The sequence below is a fragment of the Narcine bancroftii genome, chromosome 14 (genome assembly GCF_036971445.1).
Source record: "Narcine bancroftii isolate sNarBan1 chromosome 14, sNarBan1.hap1, whole genome shotgun sequence".
Classification (NCBI taxonomy): domain Eukaryota; kingdom Metazoa; phylum Chordata; class Chondrichthyes; order Torpediniformes; family Narcinidae; genus Narcine; species Narcine bancroftii.
In genome coordinates, this window is record NC_091482.1 from 4,132,337 (window position 1) to 4,158,543 (window position 26,207).

The 26,207-nt window shown below is 36.5% G+C and overlaps 1 protein-coding gene across 5 annotated transcripts in view; it reads right to left on the reverse strand.

Moving 5' to 3' along the window:
• The window catches only part of brip1 (BRCA1 interacting helicase 1), a 342,881-nt gene that overhangs the window by 268,349 nt on the left and 48,325 nt on the right, over positions 1 to 26,207 (reverse strand). For all 5 annotated transcript variants that reach the window (XM_069911456.1, XM_069911452.1, XM_069911453.1 and 2 more), the window contains exons 9-15: positions 19,712 to 19,933; positions 19,400 to 19,599; positions 16,251 to 16,383; positions 12,920 to 13,074; positions 10,341 to 10,506; positions 7,878 to 8,015; positions 2,713 to 2,874 (exon numbers count right to left, since the gene is read on the reverse strand). In XM_069911456.1, the coding sequence (XP_069767557.1) occupies positions 2,713 to 2,874; positions 7,878 to 8,015; positions 10,341 to 10,506; positions 12,920 to 13,074; positions 16,251 to 16,383; positions 19,400 to 19,599; positions 19,712 to 19,933 (1,176 nt within the window). The remainder of the gene's footprint in view (positions 1 to 2,712; positions 2,875 to 7,877; positions 8,016 to 10,340; positions 10,507 to 12,919; positions 13,075 to 16,250; positions 16,384 to 19,399; positions 19,600 to 19,711; positions 19,934 to 26,207) is intronic.

A 26,207-nucleotide genomic window follows, 5' to 3' on the forward strand; every position in this document is an offset into this window, starting at 1 on the left:
GTAAATTGTAAAAAAATCAAATGTATTTCAAAGTTTAAGATCCACTCAACTTTACCCAATTTGATAGGACTTAATATTCACAGGAATTCACAATCACAGAGAAAATTTTATTAGTTTTACCTTTGGCAATGGCTCATAATTTCAGATTTTACAAAAAGATCTATTTTTCTTTATTCATTTATGAACCATGTTCTTAAAAAATTGAAAACTTTACAGTATTTCTTCTCTCCTGATTCACTCCCACGTCAGCCTCAAAAGTAACCAGACAAGATTAAAGCTGCATTAAGGATGTCACCCCTATTGCACTGATTTCTGTGGCGCGAAGAGACAAACTTAGTGCTAATTTAACGAAGCTATGGACAACTTTTTAGTGGCCTGGTGAAATTAATATCAAGATACCATAAACTCAATTACGACGAAGACAAGAGACTGCAGATGCTGGGAGCATCAAAAAAAAAGTGAATGCTATAAAGAGTCTGTGTGTCGAGCAGCATCCATGGAGGAAAAAAGTGAAAGTCAATGTTTCAGTCCTGATGCAGGCTTTCAACCAAAAGTGTCGACTTACACCTTTTGCCTCCGTAGATGTACTTGACCTTTTGAATTCTTTCAGCATTTTTTTTTAAACTCAGTTAAAAATTGAGTTTGTTGCAGCAGCATTGAGAACATACTTGCACTTGAATCGCTAAGGAATAGTAGGTTATAGACCTGATGTCGGCAAATGGAATTAGTATAGATATTTGATAATCAGAACAGACACGGTGGCCCAAAGGGCCCATTTCAGTACTGCATGACTATATTTATAATCACATCCACCTAGACCTAAATTCAAAGGGATACTTCCTAAAACCTTGTATCCAATTTACTATACCATCAGTCTCAGCTTGTTTCTATCTTTCCTTACTTAGAGTAAAATTAAATGTGCTATTTATCTTACACATCTGGCATGAGAGAGAAAATGGAGCTATGCCTCATGAAATCACTGCTTCATTTCAAAGGGTAAATATATAAAACATTTCTTCCAACGATTAGAAAATATTACCATCCAATGCACTGTTTCTGCGACAACGGTGGCTTAACATTCAGCACCAAGATTACTGCACTGACGTACACCAGTAGTCAGTGCTCACAGGCACTTAAAATAGTTTTATTAATTTGTACGCATGTTAGTACTTTGGACTACTGTATTCAAAAAGCAAGCCAGAATACAAAACCGTGCAGCTGTACACGGAAATGTTTCCAGCATGGCTGCCCATTATTTCTGTGGAGCCCATTTATAAAAGCAGAGAAATATTTGATGTTCAAAGAAATTCATATTCACTAAGCAAGGCTTTATTTTAGGGCAATTTTTTGTAGTTTATTTTACAATGGCATTTATCTTCATTGATTATGAAATTGAAATATTCTGTACAGCTTCGTACTTTGGAATGGTACCAATAATTATTTTGCAAGCAACTTGCATTTGAGTGCAATATTTTGTGAAAATAATAATTAAACATAACATAACAATTACAGCATGGAAACAGGCCATTAGGCCCTTCTAGTCCGCACCGAACCAAACACCCCTTTCTAGTCCCACCTCCCTGCACAATGCCCATAACCCTCCATCTTCTTCTCATCCATATACCTATCCAACCTTTTCTTAAATAATACAACCGACTCCGCCGCCACTATTTCTCCCGGAAGATCATTCCACACGGCTACCACTCTCTGAGTCAAGAAGTTCCTCCTCATGTTACCTCTAAACCTCTGCCCCTTAATTCATGTCCTCTTGTTTTAATCTTTCCTCCTCTTAACGGAAATAGTCTATCCACATCCACTCTGTCTATCCCTTTCATAATCTTAAATACTTCTATCAAATCCCCTCTCAACCTTCTACGCTCAAAAGAATAAAGACCTAATCTGTCCAATCTCTCCCTATACTCTAGATGCTTAAACCCAGGTCACATTCTGGTCAACCTTCTCTGCACTCTCTCCACTCTGTTTATATCCTTCCTCTAATTAGGCGACCAGAACTGCACACAGAACTCCAAATGAGGCCGCACCAACGTCTTCTACAATCTCAACATCACCTCCCAACTCCTATATTCCATGCAATGATTGATAAAGGCCAGCATACTAAAAGCCTCCTTCACCACCCTATTCACGTGAGTTTCTACCTTCAGGGAACGATGTACCGTTACTCCTAAATCTTTCTGCTCTTCTGTATTCCTCAATGCTCTCCCATTTACCACGTATGTCCTATTCTGATTCTTCTTACCAAAATGAAGCACCTCACACTTATCAGCATTAAATTCCATCTGCCATTTTTCGGCCCACTTTTCTAAGCAGCCCAAATCCCTCTGCAATCCTTGAAAACCTTCTTCATTATCCACTATTCCACCCATCTTAGTATCGTCTGCATATTTACTAATCCAATTCACCACCCCATCATTTAGATCATTAATGTATTTAATGATCATCTAGATCATTAACTAACCTGATCAGATAAAATAGCATCATATAGCAAGACAGTTGTCCATTTATAGTTCAGAATATTTTAACAAGTACAAAATGATGGAATTTTTTTTGTCGTAGATTGTATAATAAATAAGTCAAAGATTGACATACATGATAGGATTGTTAGAAAGATTTACCAAGCTATAGCATGCTGGAAATCTATTTGCTTGTTTGTCAAATACTGATTACATCTTTTATCTTGTGATCTATTGTTACCTTGTAGGAAGCCAGAAAACAGAGTACACCGTGAGTGACAACTTGACAAATCTGCAGCAGCAAACCGCCAATCTCATCCTGGAACTCAAATGTCTCAGTATGTTGGAAAGTGGCACAGAGTTTTCGTCCATTTGGTCCCAGTCCAATTGTTCCTACCCATACCTAGAGGAAAAAAATTAAAAGGGTACAAGAGTGTTGTAAGAAACCATAATTTCAGGATATCAGGGAGTAGCGCAATTTAAATGTAAAACTTGCAAATGTTTTCCCAAAAAACTTTCACTTGGGAATCAAAAGTTGGGCACATCGGCAACTAATGCTGTACTAACAAGTTACCAAAGGTTAAAGTAGTATTCTGACCCTTGGAAAAAAAATATATATTTAGTCTAACAAAGCAATGGCACTGAGGCCAAAACTGAATGTGATAGAAATCAGAAATACTGGAAACACTCAGCACATCAGAGAGAATCTGTAAAATGAGAAACAGAGAAAGTTTTGGGACAAGAATTTCTCATGAGAACAGGCAATTGCTCAAAAGATTTATTTTAATTTTTATGCAATATTCACTGCCTAAAAATAAAAATCAGGATTAACCATGGCCTCTACTGTTAGTGTATTGTAACCTAACCAATAGTAAGTAACATTAGGAAAGCAAGATTTGACTATTATCTTGCTTTCTCCATCATACTCTTCAGCACACTAAATCAACTCCAAGCAAGATGTGTAATTTTGTAAATATGCATCCAAACATTTGTAGCTTCTCCAATGCCCTCTGAATGTCAATAATAGACATGATCACGGACTTCAGGAAATGGAGCAAAACACATGCTGACAAACTGCCTTTCTGAGCTAGTCCTATTTGCCTGCATTTGGCCCATATTTCTCTACATCATTCCTATCCAAGTACATGTCCAAATGGCTTTTAAACATTGTAATTATACCCACTACTACCACTTCCTCCAGCAATGCATTCCATATACCTGTAATCACAATCCTCTGGGTAAAAAAAAGTTGCCACTCAATTTCAAAGATGAAAGAGAAAAATACTATACTGCATTTAAAACAAATTTCACTTGCATGGAAGTATAAACCTTAAAGCATTTTACTTTATTTTCAGTCCTATTCTTTGAAAACAAAATTTAACTGTCACTGCATCTGCAGGTCCTGCCCCTCCACAGAGTCGACCAAAAAGCAAACATTAACATTATAGATAATGAATCCCTACAATTCCCCCAAGTTTGCAGATAAAGCCTCTAACCAGGGCGGCTCTTACTAAGCAAGGATAATGAGACACTTTAAGAGAGTCATCCCAATAGCAAGTGGCATCAACCAGCTCTTCATCCTGGGCGACACCATTGCTGTTTCACAAAACTTTATTCAAACAGTTGCTACGAGCAACACACAACCAAGGCCCTCCGCTGACTGAATATATACTCCCATCTTCACCAAAGGTTTATGTGTTACTTCAGAGAACATTTACTTTTACAATTATAAACGTGTATTTTTAACCTATTTATTTTATTTTTTCCCCCTTTTTTTTTTGCCAGTTGCTTGAGGCTGGTGGTTGTTTGAATTCCATACACCAGGGGTTTTACTGTATATATGAATTTTAAGCTTTTTATGAATCAAGTGCTATGTCATAATTCATCTTATACAAAAGTATATCTTTAAGCATTATTAAACGAGATGGATAATATCTTGCCTAATAATGACTAGCTTGAGGGAAAATATATAAGCAACTGAAAGTTTTAACCAATATTGAAATTTCATTGAAAATGCCATGGACTCAGTGGCGAAGCAGTTAAGGTAGCCAACAGGCAATGCATTTTTCAACTACAAGTGTAACATAACCTTTGGTATTATATTCCACAGATCCAATCGAGGAAAATTTAAGACATTATGAGGCTAACTTTGTTGCTAATAACCACTGTTTAACTCATAAAGTGGAACTCTTGCACTGATCTTGACTGATAATTTACAGATGTACAGGTAATTTCCTAACTGCTGACATTTAAACTAGAGCTGTAACGAAGTGTGATTTTTATTTAGCTTTGAAGCTTTAACTGTAAAAGATAATGAAGCTTTGAACGCCATTTTAGGTTAAAATTTCAGCCGGGAAATATATAGTCAAGAATGAAGGAGAAAACATCATGAATGCAGAACACAGGAGGCAATATGTAGAAAAGACAGAAATATGCAGCCACATGATCTTTAAGTTGATACATTAGCCTTAGAGCAGAATAAAGCATTCCTGATTCAAGTTTAACTGAACATAAATCTTTAGAAGCAACTATTCAGCTCAAAACAACATTACTAATGACGTTTTTGAAAGTTTATTTAAAACTGAATCTGTTTTCCCCCATTATATTCTAGGATCAGTTTTTCAGATTCAAAATTAAATCACATCTATCATCCACTTGTTATGAAGGACTTCAACGTTTTATGGCATTGTTCATGTATAACCACAGTTCCTCATTTTTCAAACCAAAACAAATTAGCTCAATATTCATAACCATAAGAAAGTGATCATGTTTACCATGTAACTCACAACGCAAAGTCAAGTTAAAGCACTTCAGGACACTTCTCAGAGATTTGACGAGAATTCAAACATCATTTACTTTTCTACTTTTTCCTGCACTGATGAATTGTTCCTAACTACCTGAGACTAATGATCATTGCACGGCTAACTTTCCAAGCAGAAGAGCCCATGACCTACTATTTCATCAATCTATCAATGCGCAAATGCACCTGGAAACCGGTTTTAAAGCCACTGAAACATATACCACGAGGACATGTTTTAACTATGCCAAGATTGAGGATGGCATTAAATGTATGAATTTTAATAAATTATGTCATTTTAGTTTGGGAGCAATGAAGAAGCTCAAACCAATTCTGATGATTCCCAAGATGGATCATATTCAGAGCAAAATTAATGCATTATTTTGATCTTTAATTCATTCATCTCATGTTTGAAGATCAGTGATTCAGAAAAGAGATTCAGCAGTTTCATTTTGAGGAACCTGCATTGATGAATCATTGATTCAACAAAAGTGACTTGAAATTATTCATTTATTTTGTATATTCTCAAAGCAGGATTCTTTTCCTATGCAATTGACGGGACAAATGAGCAGACTGCATCACCATTCTCATCCTCAACAGTAGTGGAGAACCAGTACACACGTTTGAGAATCTGCCTTGATGGTGTTCAATGTTAAATTACTTTTCATCTTAACCTGAATCAAACATGACTTTAAAGGTCTAATGGTTGATAGAGTTTCAGGGAGACATTCCTTCAAACTGCTCATGGAACATAAGCAAAATGCTGGTAGCTTTAATTTATAAAAAAATCAATTCAAGCATACAGAGAATTTAAAAGTTTAACTGATGGGATACAGCAAGTCCAATGATAGTTCCAAAAAAATACCCTTACTTTTTATATGCAGCTTTGCAATGTTACTAAACAGAATGTTTTATATGAAAATTTTAAGAGCATGTATCCGAATTTTATTGCCAACCATGCTATCTGCTCCTCTATGCATTCCCTTGGTGGTCTCTCAGTCAATTTTCTACACTAACATTTTGCAGACGAGTGCAATTTTCACCCCAAGTTTGCTTTGATCTAACGCAGTATTTATTAATAAGGTTTAAATAAGAGCTAAGTACACATATGCTCTGCTCTGCATAAAACGTGCTCTGTTCATTATTTCAAGTTAACCAAAATAAAGAATGCTATTAGTGGGCCTCACCAGATGGTATAATCTCGAGTTAAAAAACATAAAACTAATGAAGTCTCAAACATTCCTGTGGTGCATCCATATAATGCAAATCTTTGAACTTATTTAATGAGTTGTGAGCATAGACTATATCCATGATTTGTTCCTATTCATTTAACTATTTTGCCAATCTAGCGGCATCTGTAACGAGGCAGATAGACCCCAAGCACAAAAACTTTATTTAAAACTCTATTTAATTAAATGCCTAGCACAGAGGCAAATGATTGATCTAATCATTCTGGAAATTCAGGTTATAGACATCCAGGCAGAATTCATAGTCCATTACCCAAACATTTGAGATGTGAAGAAAATTCACTCAACATTTTTGAGAAGTAAAGAAATCAACATTTTTTTAAAAATCAGTTTGTGTTTCTGGACGTGCAAAATGGAAAATTGTGATAGAGACTATTTTCGAGGAACATTACCTCAAATTATTTTGGAATAATTCTCTTAAATATAAGCAAAACCAAATAGTTCTCAGTCATCACACCTGACCTGACTCCTAAGTCACCAGAACAGAATTATCCACCAGTAAAAATGATATTAGAAGCAGAAAATGTCACTGATTATTTCAATCCAACATGAAATAATCAGACCTTCATTACCCATCTCAAAGGAAGAGGGGTAGATAGGTGGTTCTGGCCAACAAAAGTGGGATAAATTGGATGTCATATGCACATTTATCGCAAAAGCAAATTAATAGGTTGCAAATCTAAATAATGCTGGAAAATATACAGCACGACAGCCAGTGTCTGTGAATAGAGAAGCAATATTAATAAATATAAAGCTGACAAAATGGCAAATTAGATACAAAATTTATATTTACAAAACTTTTCACATGCATCGCAAAATATTAAAATTAGTAATTTTGCTGGAACAGAATAATGGGGGATTACCAAAAAAAACTCTAAATGTTTGGCCACAAAGCAGTTTTCCTGTAATATCTGTACCAAATAAATGTTAAATGAAGCCTAATTGAAGTGCCAATAATGCCAATATGCACACATAATTGCAACTTCTTACAAAAACAGTTTTAATTTGAAAGAAAACATATTCAGCAGGTCAAGAAGCATTTGTTCAAAGAGCAATGATTAATGTTTGAAGACTGCTAAGAAGGAATCTAAACCAGAAACATTAATTGTTTTCCTTTTTGCAGATGCTGCCTGGCCAACAAAATGTTTCCAGCATTTTCCACTTTTATTTCAGATTTACAGCATTTTATGATTTTTCATATAGTAAAAGTCTCACAAACATACAATGTTGACATCTCTCCATAAATGGTGCTTTTTTCCCCCAATTTTTTCTCATTTTGCTTTTGTTGTGGACAATTTGAAAGCGGTACTTTGTCGCAATCTCCAAATTATCAGTTTAGAAATAAATTGTGAAATCTATTACCTGTGAATTATCGATTACATGATTAGCCTCCAGCTGGATACTGAACTTTAGCCCCAGCTCAGAAGAGAATGATTCCATTGGGGACAATGTTCCAGAGGTTAGAACAAATGATCTAACAGCAGTAAGATCTGAACAGGCCTACAGTGGAAACACAAAAATAAATATATTTCTGAGTTTTGTATCTATAAATAAAAGTACAATAGACTCTTGAAAATATAAAATGAGTAGCAATATTTGCTTTGCACTTTGACAATGGAAAAGATTTTAAAAAGTGCAAGTGGCCAGGGATTAGACAAGTAATAAGTAGTGACTACAGTGGTTGGTGGAGGGGAGGGGTGACATAACAAGATATAAAGATAGAGCACAGACAAGCAAGAAGATGGAGCAAGATGGGATTTGTGAGAACAATGGAAAAGAATGCAAACACAGAAATGCTGGAGGAGCTCGGCATTTGAGATCCTCCAGCTTTTGTGTTTTTACTACAATCAAAGCATCTGCAGACTTCAGTGTTTCAGTCAATGGAAAAGGATGAAAACTTTGACCATGAAGGGTCAAAGTGTGCAAAACAAAAGCTACAAGGACGGTGGAAGGTCAAGAGAAGGTTGGAATCAGATGATCAAGGGAAAACTAGAATGAACTAATTCATCATAAAATCTGAAGTGGCAACATTTGATTGCATTAGTTTAATTATATTCTTAATTCAGAAAATGAGGCTAACTATATCTATATTCAGCAAAGCCTGGAGAACATTCAGGCAAGAGCGGATAGATGATGAGTAACAGTCATGGCAAATATGTTGAACACAAAAGACCCCTCCAACACAAGAGTCTAGACACTCAATGCTGTTTCTGCTTCTAAGATGTTCAATTTGAGAGTTGAACAAGGGAGAGGGGAAAATCACCATTGAATATAAATGTGACTGGATCAGTCACCTAAACAACACGGCTGCAAGAACAGGTTGCAGACCATGTATATTCTGCGGTAACTCTGCTCGACTCCCTAAAGTTTTTCCACCATCTGCAAGATTAGTGACAGAATATTCATTTGTGTAACAATCAAAATACTCAGTCCCATCCAAAACAAAGCATCCACTTGGCTGATTGACCCTTAACATCAACACAGGTTGGTGGGGGGGGGGGGGGGGGGGGCTACACTAGAGTAAGTCACAATCTTAAGCTGCTGCAAATTGTATTAATAAAGTTTTATTTAACAGCAATCTATACAGTGTCCAACCATTCGATTATAGTTGGCAATGCTTTCAAGTAATGGGGGTGGATTTTAAAGTGAATGGCAATAAGGGTAAATAAGGCCTAGAGACAGTTTGCAGAAGCCTAACCTACAGACTGAAGTCAGGCCTCGCCTGATCCTGTCTTCCCGGGCAGCTCACTGTCAGACTTTGAGTGGCTAAAGTTCGCAGTGCTGACTAAACTTTGTAAAGACATTGTTGAGTCCATTAAAATGGAGACAAGAGTATACTGAGAAAGATCTGGCTGCCCTCAAGTCGAAGCAACAAACTGTAAAAAGACAATTCATGGCCCAAAAGTATCCACAAACACCAAACTGAGAGAAATTGTGAGCAGATACTGCTGGGGAGATAGAATGTTCAATGTCTGGGCGTACCAATGACATCGGCTCAATGCAAAGGAAAATCAAGACCGTCACCCCAACATAATAAAGCTGGAAAACAGATGCGAGGATTTGGAAGCGACGTCCCAGAGAAATAACATCAGGATAGTGAGAGTACAAGAAACCAATCACACAAGTAAAAATGCAGTATAAGACATTCATTCTGAATAAAGTGCAACTGGTGGACCAAGCACACTGCACCTTGCATTCAAAACCAGGGCAAGGGGAGTGCCAAACTTAACTAATACAGCAACTGTGTGGACGTCCTTCGCCATGCCAGAACGCCGCATATTAAGAAGATCCACTGGAAAATTGTTCCACAAATGACAACCCTTTCTGTGTTTTTTTTTCTCTGAATTACGAGCCTGTATCTGAGGATGTATGTGAACATTTGTGTATAGGTGTTGTTTTTCTGTTTAAAGAAAAATAGGAGCACAATGTGCATCTGTGTAATGTGTATGAAGTGGTTTTTGATACTCAATACATTTTGGGGGGGAAAAAAAATCAACTCCAACCATTGTACCTGCAGTGTGCATCCTCCAAATTGAACATCTCACAAACATGCAACCCTGACCAAAATGACAACAGGAAGATCACAAAGTGCAAATTCTGACTGGAAGAATAGACCAACAAGAAGACAGAATGAGAAGACTGGGAACTGGTGGAAGACCAAGCAAAACTAAGATCCCTACAGACATAAATAAGTTACATGATGATTTCAACACAAGTTTGCATTCCAGCAGCCATTTTTTAATTTATATACTCACCTCCAGAACCATCCAACTTTACAACAACTGATGAAACAAATAAAAACTATACCAGTGGGTACATACTCACCACTGCTGGATTTAAACACCAAAAGTTCAAGGTCAGTACAGCAGACTTCTTGCGTGCATTTCTTCTCCTTTGAGGCCGTGCAAAGAAACCATTTTCATCAATAAAATCAGGCTGGTTGGTCCATGTGTAAACCTGCTGTATTGCTACCCTATAGTCATCTGCAAATCTTTTGGAACAAGATAAGGCAATCAAACTCATGACATTTGTTTATCACAGAAAAAGTTCCTTCAAAGGACATGCAATATTAATTTCATTCTTAAAAGAAAATGCAGCTTCCCAAGACAATCCTTTATTATTATTAATTATTAAAATTATTGCTTTTTATTTATATTCGTATTATTAAATTATTTTTAAAGTGTGCCATATTTGAAACTACTTAGAAACTGCAATCATATATGTCCAATTGCACACATTTTTACCCTGAGGGTGGATAGGCTACAATTTTCATTCTACAAAAAAGTAGCTCTTCTTATAGTCTCTTCTTTGGCTTGGCTTCGCAGACGAAGATTTATAGAGGGGTAAATGTCCATGTCAGCTGCAGGCTTGTTTGTGGCTGACAAGTCCGATGCAGGACAGGCAGACACGGTTGCAGGGGGAAATTGGTTGGTTGGGGTTGGGTGTTAATACTTCAAATAAGTAAAATGAAAGTTTAACGTGCAGAAACTAACATTGCAAAATTAGTTTAAAATTAAAATCTGTTTTGCTAAGATGTTCATTTTTCATACAAGATTTTAAAAGCACATTTATTTTTATTCAGGGTGGGAAGCAATCCCTTCACTGTAAGCAGCTTCAGAAAGTGATATGTTTAAATGAAACTCATTCCAAACTACTTGGGTACGTTTAATTGGGAGCCATCCCAAGTTTTATTATAACCACCACCGGAGGTGCCTGATACAGTGGAAGAAACCTCGCTAATATTTGGCTAAACAATTACACCATTTAAAATGTGCTTTGGCTTGGAGAAAACCAATAAAAGAAAACACACACACACTTATTTATTTATTTGTATAAATGGAAAGGGTTCCAGACTGCAGGAATGAAAATGCCCCAATGCAAAAAGTTTGCTGTTTCAGGGGAAATGTGAAAAAATATTTTGCTGTTGTCATATGAAAATCATCTGTATTTTTAAATTAACCAAAACACGTGCTTAATTAAGAATTAGGTGGCTAAAATAGTGAGATTGCATTTCCCAACAATAATGTTCCTTAGACAGTACAACTCCGATTTTCCAAAATCAGATTCTCGGAAATACTCATTTATCCAAATTTTTTTTTTTAATTTCCGACAAATGAGGATATTCAAAACAAATCAGAAATCCTCATTTTTCTGACATTTTTTTCCAGAGCCGAACTGACCTCACAGGTTGAAAAAAAATTTACTCGACATGAAATTAGAACAATTGCCTCAATTCAGGTAACTGCCTTCCCTCTCTTCTTCCATTTCTTCTTTGCCTTCCCCTATTGACTTTTCTCTCCAACTTTCCCTCTCAAACTGCGTGCCACTGTCTCTCAGAACCAAGCGGTTGAAAGAATCCCTTATCCTGGCGTCATCAAGGAGACTGGCCTCTCTGACTCAGTGGCGTTCCCTCCCCAGCACACTGGAGCTCCCGATGCATATTCCAAACCCTCCCCTCGGCCTACTACTATATACCGAACTCCCCGGTGTGCATGGTCAGAAGGCCGAGGGGAGGATTCGGAGTCGGGACTCAGGCGTTGGGAGCTCCTGTGACCAAGGAGACAGGAGCCCGCCGATCTGCCAGTGAGTTTTCTACTGGCCTGGGCAGAAACCCTGGGGATCAGTGGCAGCAGTGGAGATCTGTTGGGGATCAGCAGTGGCGGTTGGGAGGTCTCAGTGAGTGGCAGCAGTGGTCAGCATTTTTTGATGAGAATTAAACATTATTTTAATGCTTAAAAAACTTTCTTTTGGTGTTTGTTGTTGTTTAAACACTGCACTTTGCTGTTGCTACTGGGATTTTTCTTAAATGACCAGTTATCCAGAAAAAAAAACACTTATCTGTCGTAGGCCCAGTCCCGACCATTTCGGATAATTGGAGTTGTACTATACTGTTAAGCACAACATTTACTACAAAGGCCATTTTTTGAAAAACTGTTATTTGGCAGAGTTTTACTTCAGGGCTGCATAAATCTCACCCTTCCAAGTATTACAGTGAATTAATAATTAATTAGTTCGGTGTCCAATTATGGACTTTTGAGGAGCCTATTTAGTTTTAGAAAATTATTTTTGATAAAACAAATTACATGATCAATAAAAATAATCAGGTAATGATCACATCTAATTATAGAGCTATGATTGCAATTTCCAGTAGTTTCACACGAGAGATAGGAAATGAAGATAAATACATTGCTGATACAAGGTAAGCTGCAATCCTTTTCCCCATATGTGAATGGCTTATTTTGACACAGTTTTAATATATATTTTTTTTTAATGCAATGAGAATGTTACACCAAGTTCTGCTTAATGAAAGCTTCCCAATAATTCTTTTATATAATAATTTTTTTTTTTTTTTAAATCATAGCTACCACAGTCCAAACATTCATCCAAAAGATTCCAGATTTCACCTATTGTTGTCCCGAAAGAGAAAATCAAGCACCATGAACAGTCCTTTCAGCACCATCTGTGTTGAAGCACTTATAGTTGGAATTATTACTGATTCATGCTGTCCATTCACCACTATTGTCTTTTCTTCTTTCTCTATCACAGTATCCAGATGTTTCTGCACATGAAAGGTTCATTCATTGATGTGGAAACAATATCAAGCAACTATGTTCAGCATCATAATTATTAAGAGAATTATGGACATCTTTTTCCAAAGAAGTTACCAATACTATGGTTCCCCTTTATCTGCAATTTTGCTTTCCATGGTTTCAGTTAACCATGGTCCGAAAATACAGTACAGATCATATTCAGATGTCACGGAATTGCATTGCTTTTGTTCAAGTAACTTTTTAAAAAATATTGTTATAATTGTTCTATTTTATTATTAGCTATTGTTGTTAATCCCCAATTGTGCCTAATTTATAAATTAAACTTTATCATATATCCATATATCTAAAAATAAAAATATATATATGGTTCAGTAATATCCACAGTTTCAGGCATCATCTCGGAACATATCCCCCGCAGATAAGGAGGGGAATTACTCTATTGTTATTGTATTTCCAACAGTATGACAGTTTTGGAGTCAGCGGTAAAACAGTTCTAATAATTTTTTAAATATTTTATTTAATACTCCATACACGCAGTAACTACAATTATTATAATACACATATCAAAAAGAGAACAAATTGATTACATACATGGTTTTCAACCTACCCCAAAACCTCTCCTTTCCACACAAAAAAAAGTTGAAAAATAAAAAATGTATGAAAAGATAGAAAAAGGAACAATAACAAAAAATCTTGGATTCCAGAGAGAGATGCCATACAGTACAACTCATCAATTCTAACAAACAGAGAGGAGAATTCTGCAGGACTAGAGGGGTAAAAAGGTTATCACTGCAAATTTATCCCATTTTTTGAGTATACAGGACCAAATTTGTCAAAACATAGACTATTTATTTCCTAGATTGTAAGTAATTTCTCCAAATGGATACAACTTTGAATTTCAGCATGCCAAATGTTGAAGATGTATCTGATTGCCAAGTAATTACAATATATTTTCTCACAACTGCTACAAATTTCAATAAATAAATTGATCATTTCAATTTAGGAGTTGTATCTTCAATATTTACTAATAATTTTTTATTATAAATCAGGATTTAATGGAAAAACAGCTCCTGTAACTTGTTGTAAAAAATTACTTATAGACACCCAAAAGGGTCTCATATTTGGACAAGACCATGTTGAATGTATGAAAGATCCTACATCCTCACATCTAAAATATTGATCTGATAAATCTGATTTCAACCTTTTCAACTTCTGTGGTCTAAGATATAATTGATTTTTTAAAAATTGTATTGAACTAATTTGTACCTTACATTAATATCAGTCATAAAATCTCTACATAAATTTTCCCAAATTTGTTTATCTATTAGTTCTAATAATCTTGATGAAATTCTATAGAAAGTTAAATGGATTTCTGTAGCAAAAACTTCCTCTTTTCCAATGGTACTGCTATCAATTCAAACGGATCCCAAGTGCTCAACAGCTGCAAATTAACCTACCTGTCTAAATAGGCAACCATATTAAATGGAAGTCTCTAGCAGTTAGCGCAATGCTATTATAGTGCCAGCGAACCTGGTTCAAATCCCGCGCTGTCTGTAAGGAGTTTTGTACATTCTCCCCGTTGGTTTCCTTGTGTGGTCCAGTTTCCTCCCACCCTCCAAAAACCTACGGGGTTTGTAGGTCAATTGGTGTATTTGGGTGGGATGGGCTCATGGGCTGGAAGAGCCTGTTACCATGGTCCATGACCAAATTTAAAATGCCAAACATCAAAAGCACATTTTAAAATCTTATATATTTAAATATTGACATATGATCAAGGTAGAACCTAAAATTATCACAAATTAATGTCATAAAATTGAAAAGCTCCTCATATTTTGAAATAATCTCGTGAGGGTAGTTGTTTACAGACCAAATGGTTTGCTAAACAGAGTTCACAATTCAACAAATGATCACAAATTCACTTAGACCTCCATGGTTTGCTGGAAAGTAATTATAGTTTACATTATTAAAAATCATCTGCAACAAAGCATGGGATATTTAAGAGCACAGCAGCAAACAAAAGTATTCAAAGGTAGAGTCAGCTGCTTAGTCAAACATTTTGTAGTGCATAGGGCCTTTCTATTTATTGGCAAACTAACCTCTCCTCAGACCAATGTAATATAAACACACTCAAATAAACAGTAAGCTCCCAGTGACACTGGATGCTTCTAGTGTCATGTGAGCAGCTCTCTGGTTGCTCACAGAAAGATCTGCTTTTTTAATTACATGGCCCCAGCAGTTGTGGTGCTGCAGTAAATCTAATGAGAGGGAGGAGAATACATTTATATCATAGTTTATAGGAACTTGTAATACAAATATAAAACTGCTGCTAAAATAAGGACCAAACAGCATAAGCAATCGACTCTCTAGTCCAGCCATTCTCAAAAGTGGAGCCCACAGTTCCACTGGGGGGGCCACAGCACATGTTAAGTAAAAGCCTGGCTTTCTTTTAACCTCGCGTAACAATTGTTTTTAAAATGATTTTTATGCAGTCGGTTGGAGAGAAATACAGAAACCAAAACTTGATGGCCTCACAAGGATTGGGAACCATAAATTCTAAACAGGGGGCATAGTCCAAAAATGGTCAAAAATGGCTGCTCTCGTCCATATCTCCCCTGAAAATAAATTTCAGGTTTTAATGCCCTGATCCAAATCCACAGAAAATTAACCAGTTAAAATTAAAAATCATGAAGGTCTTCTTGGCAGGTTACCAAACCTTGCCAACTACATACATTAAAACTCCCTGTATCTGGCACCTATGGGGATTGGTTGATGACGGATAAGTTAATTTTTCAGTTGCTTGAGATTGTGTTACATGATTGGTGAACTGACTGCTGGGGCACCAATTTTAAATCCTTTTTGTTTTTTTACCTATTTATTTTCCACAATGTTACATGAATTCTGGATAATGTAGATTTTACTGTATTACAATTGGGAGCACCCAGTTCTCATTTTCTCAGTGTAATACATGTGAAATTATTGCCAACGTCCAAAAACAGGTTTATAGCAGCATTGATTTAATATCTGAAAAGCTCCCCACATTTGGAACCTTGCTTAAAATAGTAGGGGAAACCAGACAAGGCCGACAAATGAAGATGGAAATCTGAAGATACAGATGGCTTTATAATTGATTCAATAATTTCATGTTTTACCAAGATGTTGTTAATCTTCTTAACAAACTACTTACATGTAAAATGTAAAACGTAGCACTGGTTAATCCCCAGCTATGAAAAATATTTATCATTTCTTTCCCATTCCAGACCTTGCAAGAGGTTTCAAATTCCCGTTCTATGAGATTTCCAGAACTCTCCTTTAACCAGCTGCAAAATAAAATTACACAAGCAGACATTAGGTAGAACTTTATAAAAGCCTTGCTCATTTATCGATTGGCATTTGATGCTTACTGATCATAGTCAAGGTGGATGATATTTTCTCAACTTAGGACAAAAATTGAATTTAACTTCTGTAAACCATCCAATGAATTTTTGACTTGTGGGAGAAGGTCATGTCAAAAAAAAATTTTTTTTTTTAAATAAATCCACATCCCACCACTGAAGCAGCAAAAAATAAAGACAAGGCAAAATGAAAATCAAGTATAGTTCTTCCCAAAAGTCTAAATAACTAGGAAACAAAACTTTGATACCTGTGGAATAGAGGAGGAAGGGGATGAATTAAGCATACAAATAAAGATTTAGAAGGAAACAAAGTGAAGGATAAATTGAAGTGGGTTTCAAATTGATAAAATAGCTAATAAATAAAAATGCATCATCTTTTCCTATGAGGTTTTCTTTCAACTAAAGCACATTTAAAAAGAGTCAAGGTTTTTAAAAAAAAAAGTTATCAAATTTCTTTCTTTCTTCTTTTCTTTGGCGAAGATTTATGGAGGGGTATGTCCACGTCTGCTGCAGGCTCGTTGGTGACTGACAAGTCCGATGCGGGACAGGCAGGCTCGGTTGCAGCGCTTGCAAGGGAAAATTGGTTGGTTGGGGTTGAGTGTTGGGTTTTTCCTCCTTTAGGAAATTTTTCTTTTTCAACCAAATCTGCTAACCTGGTACAAATGTGGCACAAACTGTTTTGGAAGAAATTAATTTGTGTCAGGGAATCTGAGGGAGGCAGAGATAGTATCAGACAGGAGTGTCAGGTAACCAGTCACCCCCATAATTCAAGAGGCAAATAGCTGGATGCTGTCAGAAAAGGGAGGAGGAAGATACAGACAGTACTGAGTACCCTGTGGCTATTCCCATCAACAACAGGTAAACTGTTGGACAGTATATTTTGGACACTGTTGATGGGAACCTACAAGTGAAAAGTTGAGGTGGTCATGTCTCCGGTGCAGAGGCTGCTCCCTGACTCAACAGGGAAGGGGTAGAAGAGGAGAGCGGGGACTGGTTAGTTAAACAAGTGGATGAGGGGTTTGATATGTCCCCGTGAGGATTAAAGGAAAAGTTAGAAAACATAGGGAGTCTTGGTTTTCAAAGGATATTGAGAATTTAGTTCAGAGGAAAAAGGTTGTAAACAATCGGTATAGACAGCAGGAAATAAATAAGGTGCTTGAGGAATATAAAGAGTGCAAAAAAAAAACTTAAGAAATTAAAAAAGCTAAAAAGAGATAAGAGGCTGCATTGGCAGGTAAGGTAAAAAATAAATCCAAAGGTTTTCTACAGGTACATCAAAAGAATAGTGAGGGATAAAATTGGGCCCCTTGAGGATCATAGGCTTAGGCCACGTGAGGAGTCAGAAGAGATGAGGGAAATTTTAAATGATTTTTTTTCTTCAGTATTCACTGAGGAAAGGAATATTAAGTCAGTTGAAGTAAGGAAAATTAGTAGTGAGGTCATGGAAGATGTACAGATTAATGAGGAGGTAGTACCGGCTATTTTAAAGAAAATAAAGGTGGATAAATCTCCAGATCCTGCAAGACATTCCCTAGGACCTTGAAAGAGGTTAGTGTAGAAATAGCAGGGGCTCCAACAGATATTTAAGATGACATTAGCAGCGGGGGAAGGTGCTAGAGGATTGGAGGGTGGCTCATATTGTTACACAGTTTAAAAAAGGCTCTCAAAGTAAACCAGGTAATTATAGGCCATGCAGTCTGATGTTGGTAAATTAGTGGAGAGTGTTTATAGAGATGGAATATACAATTATTTGGATAGACAGGAAATGATAAGGAGTAGTCAACATGGTTTTGTGTGTGGTAAATCATGTTTAACAAATCTTAGAATTTTTTGAGGTTACTAAGAAGGTTGACGAAAGGAAGGCTGTGGATGTTGCTTATATGGATTTTAATAAGGGCTTTGACAAGGTTCCGCATAAGAGGTTGGTTAGGAAGGTTCAATCATTAGGTATTAACACTGAAGTAGTGAAATGGATTCCACAATGGTTGAATGGGAGATGCCAGAGAGTGGAAAATTATTTGTCAAATTGGAGGCTGGTGATTAGTGGAATGCCTCACAAATCGCTACTGGGTCCATTGTGCTTTGTCATATATATATATATATATATATATATATATATATATATATATGATAGGGTGATTAATTGGATGAGTAAGTATGCAGATGATATGAAGATTGGTGGTATTGTGGACAGTGAAGGTTTTCAAAGCTTGCAATGGGATATCGGCCAGTTAGAAGAGTGGGCTGAAAGATGGCAGATGGAGTTTAAAAGTGTGAGGTGCTACATTTTGGTGGGAATAATTAGCAAAGGTCATACACTTTAAATGGTCGACAATTGAGGAGAGCAACCAAGGGATTGAGGAATTCTGGTACATAATTTCCTGAAAGTGGAGTCACACGTAGATAGGGTGGTGAAGAAAGCTTTTGGTAGGTTGGCCTTCATAAATCAAGAGTATTGAGTTCTGGAGTTGGGATGTCATATTGAAGTTGTACAAGGCATTGGGAAGGCCAGTTTTGGTCACCAAATCATTGGAAGGATGTCAACAAAATAGAGAAAGTGCAGAGAATGTTGCCTAGGTTTCAGGGTTTGAGTTACAGGGAAAGGTTAAACAGGCTAGGACTTTATTCCCTGGAGCGTAGCATCAAAGGACTACCAGGCTGGGAAATAGCTTCTTCCTGCAAACTGTGAGATTACTGTGAGATTGCAGTATCCTGTAACCTTGGGTCTCTTATTAATGAAATTTAATAAATTATTCCAGAATATTTGTACATATTTATTTTATATTTTTATGTATGCATGCGATTATGTGCTGTGTGAGAAACGTGTGTGTGTGTTGAAGAATCAACAAATGAAACCTTCCCACTATCAGTTTTTAGAGCATTAAAATGATGGAAATAAAAAAAAATTAAATTCATTGATCCCAAACCAAATGTTGCATACTTTGTAAAACTGTAACAGAGAGCCCGCAATGGCTCATGATCACTTCTCCTGATGTTATGGTTGACCATGCAATCCAGTTCCTCGCGAGCAAACAACAGCTGATTTTCCGTAACACTAAAACTAGATGATTCTCTTGCACAGTCTTCAATATTATGTGCTTCATCAAAGATAAGAATTTGGTCTTTCAAATTAATCTTCATCTATCACAAGACAACAAAAAAGGCAAGAGTAACAATTAAGAATATAGCATGTAGATTTCTAGTCCATCCAAGCAGCAATATTCTGCAATATTTTCTTTTGAAAATCACTTACTCTCTCCCTTATTTGTGGGTCCAGAAGGTAATTGTATGGACAAAATATGATATCTGCCTCTTGCATTAACTCACGAGCTGCAAAGTATGGACATGCACGAAGCTTCTTTCCCAGGCTCACCAACGATTCAATGTCCCAAGCAACCTGCAAACCGTGGATCCCCTGTAAAGAATTCTGTTCATTCATTTTATGGACACCATGATAATAACGGCATGATTGTCCCTGCAATAGGATGATGAACAAAATTTTATTTGTATTGATGATAAACACTCTCCTGAATGTACAAGAAAAATATACAGCATTTAATGAGAACTGATTACTGTGTTAAAAATTAATTATACTTCATGCAAATATTGCATTAGAAAATTAATCATCAAGTCATGTAGTCAACTGTCCCAAAAAGGACTTCAACTGAGAAATTATGTTTAAAAAAAGTTATGTTTACAGGATTTACTCATTGTGACTTGGTGAAGTAATAGAATATGAACCAGATAACACAGGCATGCATTGAATTAGGATGAACAAACAACAAATGAGTGTAAATCCATCCACTTTTCCATTTATTTCTTAAATAGTGCTAAAATTATTTGACTTCTGATTTAAGAAATAAATGGAAAAGTCGACCCTAAACAATTGACCCAACAGAGGATATTTGATTGAAATTGTAGAGCAACTTGTTTAAAAAAAATTAAAAAGCCAGTCTGAGGAAGCATGAGGAGTTGAATTGAAAGACAAAGAATGTATGGCCAGCAGACAATACCAAGTAAATGTGAAGCAAGTTAAAGGTGAGAATGCCTTCAGGTAACTGGAAACATCAAAGAGAAATCACACAAGGCCTGTCCACTCTTTTCTAGCCGCTATGAAACTGAAAATAAATTGATCGATCTGTGGGCCATCTGATTAGTATAGGCAAATTGGTCATTTGTTTTTGCAAAATTTAGTATGGAGCACTAATAAGTAATTAATGTTTGTAAAAATTTACAATTATACAAATATTCACATATTATCCACTTTCAATTACACAGGAGCTTTAAAAAGTCAATATGTAGTCATAGAAACTTTGTGTTCTTCATCTTGTTTCAACAAATACAAGAATTGGAACATGGTTATCTATGAATAACTATGTTACTGGCTGGAAATCCAAAGATCTGAATGAATGATACAGGCACCTAGGTTCAAATCCCCGAGGGCCATTTGGTTAGTTTCAATTCAGTTCATTAAATAATATAAAATAGAAAGCTTGTATCATTTACAAGTGACCATGAAACTACTTGACTGTCGTAAATATTCATCTAGTTCATTAATATCTATTAGGTAAGAAAAGCTGTTCTTGCCACTGGTCTCATCTATATGTGTACCAGACACATATGTGTATCATTCTGTGTGGCTTATTCTGACCTTCCAGCAAAATGGACTAGCAAGCAACTTAAATTTTACCAAAAATTCTACCATTTAAAAAAAAAGACGATGGGCACGAGAGAATACAACTTGAAGAGTTACAGGGGAGAAGGGAATGGAACTAGTAGATTGCACTATTGGGAAGAGGCACAAATACACATGGATGACCTCTTTCAGCATAAATAAATAATAAATCCACATGACATCAAGAATGTCCAAAATGGTGAAATCCTTACTAAGTCTCCAGCCCATTGTACCCAGCTTGCCTTCAAATCCTGCATAGATAACTAGCTGGACTTTTTTTGACATTACAGATGCTGCTACAAACTTTTCAAAAGAATTTCCATTATACTGATGCCAAACAAAAGCATGGTGACCTGTGTCATTATCGGCTGGTGTCACACATACCGTGATGAAGTGCTTCATGGATCAAAGCAACTCCTGTCTCAGGAAGGACCAGAATCAACTTTAATTCACTTACTGTTACAATAAATTAACAGCAGATGCTATCTTGCTGGCCATCCATTCTGCATTAGATCACCTGGACAACAAGAACACCTACGTCAGGATGCTGTTCATCGACTGCAGGTTGCCATGTAACATCATCATCCCAGCTAAACTTAGAATCAAACCAAGGGATATGGAACGGTTTGTCCCCTGCAAGTGGATCCTTGACACTCAAGCAGACTCAAAGCAAATGAAAGTTAGCAACTTCACTTCCTCCTCACTGACATCAACAAGGGGACACTTCAAGCCCCCTGCTCTATTCCCTCCACACCCATGATTGCAATTGTTTTCCAAATAACAGAAAAGGATGAGCCAAATTACAATCGAGATCAAGAACCTGGTTGAGTGGTGTCAGAACAACAATCTTCCTCTCAATATCGACAAGACCAAGGAATTTACTTTGGGTTTTATGAAAGGAGGCAGAGGGATTACACACCTTTCTTTACTGATGTGAGTCATGGAAAGGATCAATATCTTCAAAGTCATGGGAGCTCACATACAGAGAACCACTCCTGTGGCAAATACATTGAGGCAACTGCGCTGAAGGCGCCTTTATGTTCTATTTGGAACATTTTTGAATAATTTTTGTGAATCACGGCCAAGAAGGCAGAAAGCTGCAAAAAAAAAAAAAAAGCAAACACAAGCAGGTCCATCACTGATTTGACCTCCCATTCAATGAAGACATCTGTGAGGTACTGTGTGAGGTAAATCATAAGACCCCCAATTACCTCTTCTTACTGCTACTTTTGGGGAAAAGGTACAGAAGCTTGAAGCCGAGCACCTTTAGTTTCAAGGACAGTTTTTAATCCAAAACCAAATGGCAGTTACTCATGAGTAACTGATCATCATTGTTCCATTCTGGACTGTGCTCCAGACTATATATCATTGTTTTGGTGCAAATTTTGAGATGAATGATAAGAGCATGTAACAAAATGTTACATCAATGACACTAAAGCCAAGGAAAACACTTTCATATCTAATCCAATGGTGGAGTGTTGCATTTGAAGGCTAATCATCTGAGATGCACGGTTTTACTGCATTCAAGCATGGTTGCTGGCTTTGGACACGGTCCAGAGGAGGTTTACTAGGTTGATCCCTGGGATGAAGGGGTTGACTTGTGATGAAAGATTAAATCGTCTAGGATTGTATTCGCTCGAGTTCAGAAGAATAAGAGATCTTATAGAAACATATAGGATTATGAAGGGTATGGATAGGATAGATGTAGGAAGGTTTTTTGAGCTGGCCGGGGAAACTAAAACGAGAGGGCACAGTCTCAAGATTCGGGGGAGTAGATTTAGGACAGAGATGAGGAAAAATAGTTTTTCCCAGAGAGTAGTGAATGTTTGGAATTCTCTAACCAGGGAAGTGGTTGAGGCAGCCTCATTAAACTTATTTAAAATTCGGTTAGATAAATTTTTACATGATAGAGGAATTGGAGGATATGGGGAGAAGGCAGGTAGGTGGAGTTAGGTCATAAATTAGATCAGCCATGATCGTATTGAATGGCGGAGCAGGCTCGATGGGCCATTTTTGGCCTACTCCTGTTCCTACTTCCTATGTTCCTATGACCCAATGTCAAAAGAAGAACTTCAAATGGAATTGAATCAAGCCCATCATTGATTTCAAAGACAGGCCCCAAAAAACATGTTGAGATTATAAAATAGACAAGTTTTGTGTGTAACTTGCTCAAGTGATTTATAGTAAACTAATTTTTAAAACTCTATTCTGTTTAAACTGATAAATGATCTTCATGTGCGTCTATTAAATTGTATATTGTTCTACACATCCCACTTCAACTGTGTAACACTGGAGTAATTTACAGAATGTGTATCAAAAAATGTACCTTCACAATCATCTACAAAACACACAACCAACTAAATTTTAAAGTTGTTCTTACTTTAACCAGACCAAATATATTCTGCTGCTATCACTAATAATTATACCTTTATGTCAATAGTATCGTAATTAAGTTGAATGTAGATGAATTCCAACATTCCAAATTAGCTGTCCTGCATACTTTTTACAAAACTCTGAGCCCAATTTTAGATGAACTTTCACACAACTTGATGAGTACTTTTGAATGTAAATAATTCCAAAGCAAACCAGAAAACAATTGAGAAAATATACTTGTAGATGGACTGTATTAAAAAAGAGAAAGAAAGAAAATTAGCTATAATTAGACTTTCAAAGATGAACAAAGAGCTATATTTTTAAAGGATGATGAAATGCCGTTGAAAAACGTTCTGCCGCAAAGGACGAGTGAATGTTTTTTTAATTAATTCTGCGATCATTAAAAGAGATTTGGAAAATACAGTTAATCATAGTTCAATGCAACTTGATAAACAAAAGTAGTCTTTTCTCATTGAATTCACTTAAATATAGTAAATACAATGAGCCCAAATCAATTTTCACTTCTAGCAATCACAAGGTTTTCATGAGAAACTCAGTATACCAAGCAGAACAGTCCACAAGCACAGAGGAAATATTAAGCTTTGTGTATAAGCACTGAAAGTGAGCAAGGACTCAGCATGGACGAGCTATGTCTGTGGGACTTAGCATTTCTTGGAGAAGTGGTGGTAAATTCAAGTTTAAATAATTAACTCTGGTTTTTTTTTGGATGCTTTGATACTGTAAAATCCCTGGAATCCAGAATTCATCGTCATGAAGCAGAGGCAACAGCAGAAGAGTTTCCCTATTCCAGCCTAGGAAGATTCTTTATCTTTATTAGTATTAAATATATTATCAAGGCTTGTAAACTTGGAGAGAGGATTAATAATGACAGCGGCACAGTTAGCACAAAGATGTTACAATGCCAGCGACTAGGGTTCAAATTTAAATTTTGTAAATTACAGGAATTACCCAATTAAAGAGAATGTTACATAATTAAAATACTGATTTTTTTTTCCAAATTACTTCACATTTTGCACTGTCTTGTCTTTTAAACTGTTTAATGCAGGTGTATTAGTTAGGCATTGTAAAACTGGAAAAATGGCATCTCCATAGGTGCCGGATATCTGGAACTTTAACTCTTTTTTGGTTTCTCATTTGTGTACAACACCCCAGATCAGCCTCCGTGAACCAAGACATCGGATTCCAGGCAACTCTTTTTAAGTAAGATAGACTGATCTCAGAACAGGCATGTAGCACATTTATAAGAATTGGATTAGGAACTTGCAACAGAATAAAAATGAAGTTATTTCTTTTTCTGGGAATATGAAAAATATGAATATTAAAATGAAACAGGAAATTCAGGAAGCACTCTTTCCACACGAGTGATGGAGAAATGTGGAATTTACTTTTCTAAAATCAATGGATGCTTGGTTAGATGAATTTTTCAAAAAGGTGCTGAGCAACTTTCGTCAAAGCAAAGTCAAGACCTATTTGAATGGAAGAGCTCCCATTTGTTAAAAAAATTCTCCGTGTCCTCGTCTCCCCTCAATTTATAGCATTATTACAAATATTTTTATTTGTTCTTCCCATTAAGTTTGTATTGTTACCACATATACAACAGCTGCTGTGTTCAGCTACATAGTATCTGAGTGTATTTCAAAAGGAATTAATTTCTTGGTAAGGCACGATACTAATTCAGTTTGTATTTTTGTTTAAATGATTCCACAGGTGCTAAATCTATCTGAAACTTACCTTTTAAATTAGACTAGGTTCGGCATGAGAGTGAAAGTTGATTCGACCTTGGGTTCTTTTAAAAAATTTAAACATACAGACATGCAGCACGGTAACAAGCCATTTTGGCCCACAAGCCCGTGCCACACAATCACACCCAATTAATCTACAACCCCCAGTACTTGTTGAATGGTGGTAGGAAAATGAAGCCCACGGGGAAAGCCCAAGCAGACACAAAGAGTAAGGACCAATTCCTTATAGACAATACAGGATTCAAACCCCGGTCCCAATCGCTGGCACTGTAACAGCGTTGCACTAACCACGCCACCCTATGCACATTTTAATCTACCCTGTAATTTCTATGCACATTTTCATTTACCCTGTTATTTGTATGGCTTTAAACTTCCACACTATCTAAGCATCCTCAAGCCTTTCACATTCAATTACTTTTCGAAGAATTCACAGTTGTGGTGAAGGCAAGAATACCAAATAATCTGCACCAAGGAATATCCTAAATGAGAAAGATGATTTGTCAATATTGTAGCGACTACGATCCATTAAAAAAGCTGCTCAGAGGCTAAGTGGGATCTTTACTATTGACACATTCAAATAAATTCATAACGAAATCCAGGTGTGTTTTAAACTGTTTATTAGCAAAACACAAAAGGACTCAATGTGGCAACCATCATTGTAATGCGATTACATCTATGAACTTGGCAACGATAACATCCTTGCTAACGTGACTAACAGTAACAGCACCGTGCTAACTGTAAAGGTCAACAGAAAATATCAGAGCCCTTCTCACCCACCGTCTGTCCCGCCGTACTAGGCTAACTAAAATCCTACTCCCGCAAAACCCGCAGTGAATAGCACATGCACACCAGCAGTGACAGAACGCATGCCTCCAGACCCTAGAATGCCACCGATGGCCGCAGCCAAACCATTGACTACAAACAATGCATTTTTGGCT